Raw genomic sequence first — 9,833 nt, forward strand, 5'->3', positions numbered from 1 at the left:
TAAAGGTAGTCTCGTCGGCAACAGATGTCTTAGCTATGTTTGCAATAAGTGCGAGTGAAAGGAACATAGTATTGAGTGCGAGTAAGACGGTGATGTGAATGTTCTTGTCAGCAAGAAAACGTGCACCGAAGTTAAGTGTACACTTGGGAAAACTTCGGCTTGCAGCACTGTCGGCAGTGTTTGTCATTGTCTCAATTTTTTAAGGCGAGAGGGCAACATTTTAAACATTTAACGATTTAAAACACAGATTAGGATGGTAAAAATTATTGGAAAAAATAGGTTTCATTTTTGCGAACGAATAAAGGAACGAAGAAAATGCAAATTGTATCATGGTTCAACGAATGCGGACCATTTTAAAAAATTATTTAACTCTGCATCATGGTGACATTCTCATTCGTGGGTACATTTTCCAGTTCCTCCAGTTCCTTTGATATGGGGATTATATATTTTTGAAAAAATTTATTTATTTGGTTGCCACAAATTTATCTAGATAAGTTTATCATAAGTTTCCCACGTATTGTTGTCTTCTGTATAGCCCAACCATTTGAAGCAAAACAAGGGCTGGCAGTGAATGACTTCCACTGCTTCAATGCACTCCACTGTGTAGCCCTTTTTGTGTACTGAGTATGGCGACGCGGGAGTGGATTGTCCCTTGTGGATGATGCCACCGCTTCCTGGTACTGAGTATAGCGGCAACGACTCAGAGATTTGCCCAATTTTGCCGTGCTGCGGACGCCTCTGAGATTGTGGTAGCTGCTGATCATCCGAAAGGCTGCCATAGCCCCTGCTACTGCTTGTCGAATTGCCCCTGGAACGACCCGCCGTCGCACCCTTATCCAGATGCAACATCGCGCCAGCGTTGAAAAAAAAAATTGCGAATGAAGAATACTAATCATTCAATACAATTTCACCATTTCTGAATTTTACTTATTTCACCATGCACTGAAGTTAAGTATATACCATGGTGAAAAAAGTATACCTCGTTAAGCTTCAGCTTCCGAAGAGACCACCTTATGTTATTTCATCATGCTTACGTTATTGTATCATGGCTCTCGTTCCATTCAATTAATTTAGTCATTTTCTGGCGATCCCACATGTTGCTTTTTTGCTTTCTGACGCAACCAAGTTAGCGGTAAAAATTTGTATACAGACGACAAGCAAAAAAAGGTTGCCGCAAACAGTTATTGCAAATTTTTTGTTTGCAGCAAATGTTTGCAATCGTGTTCAAAGTGTTCAGAAGGCGACAGACGAAAACCAACGAATCTCTTATTCGGAACCTTGGCACTGGATTCGAGATGTAATACATCTGGTATATCTTGACTAACACTGAGTCTACAATGTCACAATGCCTACAATGCCTTGTCAATGTTCTCCGTGTACGTTATTTTCCAATTGTTGGCCGAGATGTACTCGCCATCATCCCACCAGTAAGGTAGCCTCTGCTCCGGCAGTTACCGCGCGCGGCGCCGGTCCTTCACCTCTGCCTCAGCCAGGAATTTGTGATACAGCTCGTAAATTATTTTGCTGTACTAGCTGACATTACAAACTTGGGCCACCACTTGCCAGTGCATCACATGCCTATAACCTCCTTGCCAATTGACTGCTTTGTACATGCTGCATATGCATCTATATCTATATTAGTACTATATTCTAATAGTATCTGTAATAAAAGAATACTCACGTAAGAGGCAGACTGGGTATTTGACAAGCATGTTGTCGTCGGCAATCACATCCCCAATGCGCCGGAGGAAAGCAGCCTTCTGTGCTCCGGGTGTGCGCCAAATTAACCCCTTTTTTCTGAGGAAGGCATTTCTCTGGCCTTCGCTCAGAAATTGGACCCGGAAGGGAATGTGCCCGAAAATGGGGACAGACGACACCCGGCGTGGCGGTGGTGGACTCGGTAGCAATGGTGGCGTTTGGCCGTGCCCTGGTGGCGACTGGCTATGTGCCGCTTTAAGTTTGAATTTTTGGCTGTAGTATAGCCGCATTCGTTACATTCAGGCATTTTAATATAATAATAATTTATAAACACTTCACTTCGTAATAAAAAATCACTTGCAATTACAATAAAAAGCTCGGGGGCTTAATATGTTAATATGCCTATGTTCACAGAGTAAGCACATATCTGAATAGACAGGGGCTATATCAGACATACACACATATTTCTTTACAGATTTTCGACATGTACTTGACCAACTTGATCACTGGAAGTCAAGCATTGATATACCTACATACATATGTACATATTTTGCATTTCAAGATTATATTTCATTGTGCTTCATTGCAGCTGACCAATTCTGATACAGTTGCTGACAGCATTCTGACGATCTTAATGCAAGTGCCCAAACTGTTGAGGCGAAACATAGTCACCATTGTGTCTGATAGGTTCCGGATGACCATCCGTGCCCTGAATATAGTGGAGGACATATGTCCTTACGTGCCACCTCCACACATACGTATTCGATTTGACACATTTAGTGAGTACTTTCATAAAGGAAATGAATATGTGCTGTGAAAATTTTCCTTTATTGGTAAGGTGCCCGATGCGGGCACTTTTGCTCGGCAATTGCTCGTTGTAATCCAAAATACTTCCCTTTTCCGGCAAAAAACGTCAAGGCGGGACCTTTGAAGACGCCTTTTCCTTCTCTGGTCTAGTTAAATCCTATACATACCGATTTCAACCATAGCATCAGTTATGGCCCCTGCTGCCATTTTGGTGGCCGCCACCCAAGAGACCTTCACCCAGAATCTTCACCAAAATCTTCTTAACGACGGCTGGGCTTTGCGTCTTTCGGGGGAAGTGGACGTTAAAGTTTCGGTGTCCGATGAATTGGCCGTTGTCGAACCAATCCGGGATACCCAGGGACAATCCGCTCGTATTCCTTTGTCTGGAATTCCAGCAAAACAGTGGAGTAAATGTTTTGCAGGATTTCCGTGGAATACGAGACCCCAGCCATCATAGCCACCATGGGCCAAGAAGTCAAGTTTCTGAAGCCTCCTTGTCTACAAACAGACTAAAAACAACCTGAAATATACAATTTATGATTGTATATTTGTAATTTTAAATTATTGATAAATTAAAAACTTACGTGAAGAGGCAAATTGGGTGCTTCTTCAAAAGCTTCTCGGGGTCGTTGACAGAACCCAGTCTTTCCAAAAAGACTCTCTTCTTATTTGGCCGTGACCGCCAAATTAGCCCTTTTTGAGCCAGATAAGCACCTTGCTGCTTTTCTTGCAGGGCGCGAAAGTTAAACTCAGAGTCGGACTCGCTGTCGCTGTCCTCAAAAAGAGGTGGAGGTGGAGGCGGCGGCGGTTGTTGTGGCTCTTCCTCCTCCTCAAACCATTCGATCTCCGACAATGACAATGGTGGTCTCGAGGTTTTTTCCCCGATGTGCTGGGGCTTGCCTCAAAAAGGCATTTTCTTGTGGTTGCGCCATCGCCATGGTCATGGTGTTTTTTGGCGATGTGGCGCTTTATGTTGGAGAGTCTCACGGACTCGTAATCGCAAAATTGACACAAAGGCATTTTGGTTTGCTTTGCGTTTGGCTTCTGGTTTGGGTTTGATGTCTGTGTTTTTCCATTTTTTGTTTTGATTTCGATAACAATATCGATTAGTTAACGTACTTTTGCGCCAATAATACAGGGTGGGCCAAAAGGAGTCATCCGATGTTGTCACATTTTTTTTTATTCTAAATAATGCAAATGTTTGACCAATGAAATTCTCAAGGTTTAAATAAACATTTATTTTTATTAATATTTAAAAAAAAGACTTCTTTTGGCCCACCCTGTATGTATGTATGTATATCGATATCGATAAACTAAACAGACGCCAAGCTTGATGCGCCAATAATATTGTATATCGATAAACAAAAAGAACAGACGCGCTAACAATGGAGGATTTAATTACTTTTAAAAATTTAAAATTCAATTTGATTTTTTTCCCCGGCCTCGGGAACATGAGCAAAGAGGTAAAGCCCATGTTCTTCGAGAGGTTTGATAACAATTATAATCTATTCCAATTCTTTTTAGATCTTTGTCATGTACATAACAGATTTGGACACTGAGGACCAGGTACTGCTATATGCGCGGAGCACCTTTCCGAAGAAGGAATCCGGCGAATATGAAAGTACAATCAGATATAGTGGTGTCAAAAATTTATTCATTTGGCGTTTTCCTCAGATGACCAATGCGGAGGAAACTGCAGAGAGTATTCTTGATGTACTGGAGGAAATACCACCGGATGTACGACGCAATGTGGTGGCCATTGTGTCAGATCGGGCGCGCATGAATATGAGCGCCATGGACGATACAAAAGATCTCTGCGACACATCTTTTGGCAAAGTTTGCCAATAAGAACCATTTGTTTTGCATTGACACCGTCCAAGAGATGATGAAAACATCCTTCTACAAAGAGAGCTATTTTGAGCAATTAAAAAATTTTCGAGAAGAATGTTGCTCCGTAAACGTCTCTGTCAACAGCGACCAAATGGAGCATCATGGGAAAAATATTGTTTCCTCTTGGGACAGTGGGCACTCCCTATGTGGTTCGATTCTGAAATTTTTTTGAACATTGGTAAAAACCATAGCTCGCAAATAACTGTTGACACTTTTCCATTGTCTGCAAATAAGTGTCTTTCACTCACACAATAAAAAAAACTCAGACAGAAACTGTTTTTGCCGCGACTGACTTAGCTCGCTCACGCTCTGATCGAGACAGTTATTTCTGTTTTCGTTTCGCTCAAGTCAAACACTGATCGATTGCTTGAGTTAAATGAAGCAAATTGTCTTTTGCGTATGAATGGGAAAAAACAGGCGATTGAAGCGTTCTTTTTTTTACATTTATGTATATGTATGAATGTATTTACATGCACACGAAAGGCAAAGATCATTTCTGTTGAGTTTTTTAGTCAAACTGTCTTTTGTTGAAACTCTTTGTGTGAACGAAGCAAGACGATTGTCTTGCTCTGTACGCGACACTCATTTGAGGGCATCGCACGAATGAGTCAATGCAAAGCGCTTGACAAAAACCAATTCAAAACAAAACAAAGAGTGCCGCTCAGAGCGAGATCGTTTCTCGACAATCTTTTCGGTTATGATACGAAGCAGAGCATATATGAAAAAACGATCAACTGTCATTTGCGAACTATGTTAAAAACAAATATCAAAAAAGCTAACTTCGGGTGTGCCGAATTATATACCCTTCCAGTCCTTGGCCATAATATTTTTACATGTTCCAAACTCTTTTTCTGTATCATCAATGCACAGACAAAACCTTCCAAATACCATTTCCATTTCTATTAGAGCCGATTATATTGACTGTAACTTGTGTTTATCCGATCTGTTTGAAACGATGCTGATGCTTTATATCCAAAACTATCATATTAGTAAATTTCATGGGGATAATCCAATTTTTATGAAAATGTTTCTTCTAGAGCTATATGATATAGTGGTCCGATCCTGACAATTTTCATACTTTATCTGCTCCGGGCTTTAAGTAGCTCAAATATCAAGTTTCATCCCGATAGCTCTTGAGAAGGCAGCGTGAAGTTGATTAGCACAGACGGACACGGCTATATCGACGCAGCTTCTCATGCTGATCAAGAATATATATACTTTATGGGGTCGGAAACGTCTCCTTCTGTGCGTTACAAACATCTGACCAATTTTATAATACCCTCTGCAAGGGTATAAAAATATGATACATTTCGAACGAAATTGTGATATTTTATTAATTATGTGTGAGTGTTAATACATTAATTGGTACAAATTATAGTACAGTATACTTAGTTTGTTTGTTTTTATGTACAATTAAGCTTAACTTATTGCAACTTATTTTAGGAAACTTTTAAATGTATGTAGATTGTCCTTTTTCATCATCATAAATGTAACTCAAAATAAAGCGAAAAAAGATAATCTTAAATTTGATTTATTGAGTATTCCAAATACTTTTGTGACACGATGATGCTATCCTGACCTCAATTCAGCTGAAAATAAAGGAAATTATATTTAGATCATAAATTATAAATCTAAATACAGATACTTCCTTTTTTCGCGAACAAGCAAAGGGACAATGCGAAATAGAACTGAAAATAAAGAAAAAATAAAAAATAAAAAAATAAATTTAGGACCACAAATTGCATTGTTGTACTCCAAAATACTTCCCTTTTCCGGCAAAAAACGTCAAGGCGGGACCTTTGAAGACGCCTCCTCCTTCTCTGGGCCAGGTCTTCAGTTTGGCGTCTGTTTGGCTGTTTTGGAAACGATAAATTATAATTGGTTAAAAGCAAGTTAAATCCTATACATACCGATTTCAACCATAGCATCAGTTATGGCCCCTGCTGCCATTGGTGGCCGCCACCCAAGAGTCCTTCACCCAGAATAGGGATCCAGACTCTTGGCTTGGAACAAAATATTTTTGGTATATTTTGTCCAAAATCTTCTTAACGACGGCTGGGCTTTGCGTCTTTCGGGGAAGTGGACGTTAAAGTTTCGGTATCCGATGAATTGGTCGTTGTCGAACCAATCCGGGATACGCAGGGACTTTAATTCGTCAATCCGCTCGTATTCCTTTGTCTGGAATTCCAGCAAAACAGTGGAGTAAATGTTTTGCAGGATTTCCGTGGAATACGAGACCCCAGCCATCATAGCCACCATAGGCCAAGAAGTCACGTTTCTGAAGCCTCCTTGCCTACAAACAGACTAAAAACAACCTGAAATATACAATTTATGATTGTATATTTGTAATTTTAAATTATTGATAAATTAAAAACTTACGTGAAGAGGCAAATTGGGTGCTTCTTCAAAAGCTCCTCGGGGTCGTTGACAGGACCCAGTCTTTCCAAAAAGACTCTCTTCTTATTTGGCCGTTAACGCCAAGTTAGCCCTTTTTGAGCCAGATAAGCACCTTGCTGCTTTTCTGGCAGGGCGCGAAAGTTAAGCTCAGACTCGGACTATGAAAGGCATGTTGGAGAGTCTCACGGACTCGTAATCGCAAAATTGACACAAAGGCATTTTGGTTTGCTTTTCCTTCGGGTTTGGTTTTTGGTTTGTTTTGTTTAGATTTCGATAACAATATCGAATACTTAACGTACTTTTGCGCCAATAATACAGGGTGGGCCAAAAGGAGTCATCCGATATTGTCACATTTTTTTTTTATTCTAAATAATGCAAATGTTTCACCAATGAAATTCTCAAGGTTTAAATAAACATTCTTTTTTATTATTATTTAAAAAAAAGACCTCTTTTGGCCCACCCTGTATGTATGTATGTATATCGATATCGTTAAACTAAACAGACGCCAAGCTTGATGCGCCAATAATATTGTATATCGATAAACAAAACGAACAGACGCGCTAACAATGGAGGATTTAATTACTTTTAAAAATTTAAAATTCAATTTGATTTTTTTCCCCGGCCTCGGGAACATGAGCAAAGAGGTAAAGCCCATGTTTTTCGAGAGGTTTGATAACAATTATAATCTATTCCAATTCTTTTTAGATCTTTGTCATGTACATAACAGATTTGGACACTGAGGACCAGGTACTGCTATATGCGCGGAGCACCTTTCCGAAGAAGGAATCCGGCGAATATGTAAGTACAATCAGATATAGTGGTGTCAAAAATTTATTCATTTGGCGTTTTCCTCAGATGATCAATGCGGGGGAAACTGCAGAGAGTATTCTTGATGTACTGGAGGAAATACCACCGGATGTACGACGCAATGTGGTCGCCATTGTGTCAGATCGGGCGCGCATGAATATAAGCGCCATGGACGATACAAAAGATCTCTGCGACACATCTTTTGGCAAAGTTTGCCAATAAGAACGATTTGTTTTGCATTGACACCGTCCAAGAGAGGATGAAAACATCCTTCCACAAAGAGAGCTACTTTGAGCAATTAAAAAATTTTCGAGAAGAATGTTGCTCCGTAAACGTGTCTAATATGGGTCTGGTTTGAACTTTTATAAAAGTCATTGCGAAAACCTTACGCGATATATTCCAGAACAGGGACGACGAGGTCTTGTTGAAGAATCTCAACAGCGACCAAATGGAGCATCATGGGAAAAATATTGTTTCCTCTTGGGACAGTGGGCACTCCCTATGTGGTTCGATTCTGAAATTTTTTTGAACATTGCTAAAAACCATAGCTCGCAAATAAGTGTCTTTCACTCACACAATAAAAAAAACTCGGACAGAAACTGTTTTTGCCGCGACTGACTTAGCTCGCTCGCGCTCTGATCGAGACAGTTATTTCTGTTTTCGTTTCGCTCAAGTCAAACAATGATCGATTGCTTGAGTTAAATGAAGCAAATTGTCTTTTGCGTATGTATGGGTAAACACACGCGGTTGAAGCGTTCTTTTTTTTACATTTATGTATATGTATGTATGTATTTACATGCACACGAAAGGCAAAGATCATTTCTGTTGATTTTTTTAGTCAAACTGTCTTTTGTTGAAACTCTTTGTGTGAACGAAGCAAGACGATTGTCTTGCTCTGTACGCGACACTCATTTGAGGGCATCGCACGAATGAGTCAATGCAAAGCGCTTGACAAAAACCAATTCAAAACAAAACAAAGAGAGCCGCTCAGAGAGAGATCGTTTCTGGACAATCTTTTCGGTTATGATACGAAGCAGAGCATATAAGAAAAAACGATCAACTGTCATTTGCGAACTATGTATGTTAAAAACAAATATCAAAAAAGCTAACTTCGGCTGTGCCGAATTATATACCCTTCCAGTCCTTGGCCATAATATTTTTACATGTTCCAAACTCTTTTTCTGTATCATCAATGCACAGACAAAACCTTCCAAATACCATTTCCATTTCTATTAGAGCCGATTATATTGACTGTAACTTGTGTTTATCCGATCTGTTTGAAACGATGCTGATGCTTTATATCCAAAACTATCATATTAGTAAATTTCATGGGGATAATCCAATTTTTATGAAAATGTTTCTTCTAGAGCTATATGATATAGTGGTCCGATCCTGACAATTTTCATACTTTATCTGCTCCGGGCTTTAAGTAGCTCAAATATCAAGTTTCATCCCGATAGCTCTTGAGAAGGCAGCGTGAAGTTGATTAGCACAGACGGACACGGCTATATCGACGCAGCTTCTCATGCTGATCAAGAATATATATACTTTATGGGGTCGGAAACGTCTCCTTCTGTGCGTTACAAACATCTGACCAATTTTATAATACCCTCTGCAAGGGTATAAAAATATGATACATTTCGAACGAAATTGTGATATTTTATTAATTATGTGTGAGTGTTAATACATTAATTGGTACAAATTATAGTACAGTATACTTAGTTTGTTTGTTTTTATGTACAATTAAGCTTAACTTATTGCAACTTATTTTAGGAAACTTTTAAATGTATGTAGATTGTCCTTTTTCATCATCATAAATGTAACTCAAAATAAAGCGAAAAAAGATAATCTTAAATTTGATTTATTGAGTATTCCAAATACTTTTGTGACACGATGATGCTATCCTGACCTCAATTCAGCTGAAAATAAAGGAAATTATATTTAGATCATAAATTATAAATCTAAATACAGATACTTCCTTTTTTCGCGAACAAGCAAAGGGACAATGCGAAATAGAACTGAAAATAAAGAAAAAATAAAAAATAAAAAAATAAATTTAGGACCACAAATTGCATTGTTGTACTCCAAAATACTTCCCTTTTCCGGCAAAAAACGTCAAGGCGGGACCTTTGAAGACGCCTCCTCCTTCTCTGGGCCAGGTCTTCAGTTTGGCGTCTGTTTGGCTGTTTTGGAAACGATAAATTATAATTGGTTAAAAGCAAGTTAAATCCTAT

At 39.2% G+C, this 9,833-nt stretch overlaps 1 protein-coding gene across 1 annotated transcript; it reads right to left on the minus strand.

Moving 5' to 3' along the window:
- Positions 1-1,552: 1,552 nt before the first annotated feature.
- Positions 1,553-1,988, minus strand: LOC124460337. Its single transcript, XM_047010915.1, has 2 exons — positions 1,682-1,988; positions 1,553-1,614 (listed from the first exon to the last, which is right to left on the minus strand). The coding sequence occupies exons 1-2, from the start codon at positions 1,986-1,988 to the stop codon at positions 1,571-1,573; spliced, it is 351 nt and encodes a 116-aa protein (XP_046866871.1). The 3' UTR covers positions 1,553-1,570.
- Between the last annotated feature and the right edge of the window lie 7,845 nt (positions 1,989-9,833).

This window comes from Drosophila willistoni, assembly GCF_018902025.1.
Source record: "Drosophila willistoni isolate 14030-0811.24 chromosome 2R unlocalized genomic scaffold, UCI_dwil_1.1 Seg167, whole genome shotgun sequence".
Classification (NCBI taxonomy): Eukaryota; Metazoa; Arthropoda; class Insecta; order Diptera; family Drosophilidae; genus Drosophila; species Drosophila willistoni.

Coding starts and splice junctions, on each gene's coding strand:
- LOC124460337 (XM_047010915.1), bottom strand. CDS start 1,988: ATGCGGCTATACTACAGCCAAAAATTCAAACTTAAAGCGGCACATAGC. Junction 1,615..1,681: donor ATACCCAGTCTGCCTCTTAC/GTGAGTATTCTT, acceptor ATGCATATGCAG/CATGTACAAAGCAGTCAATT.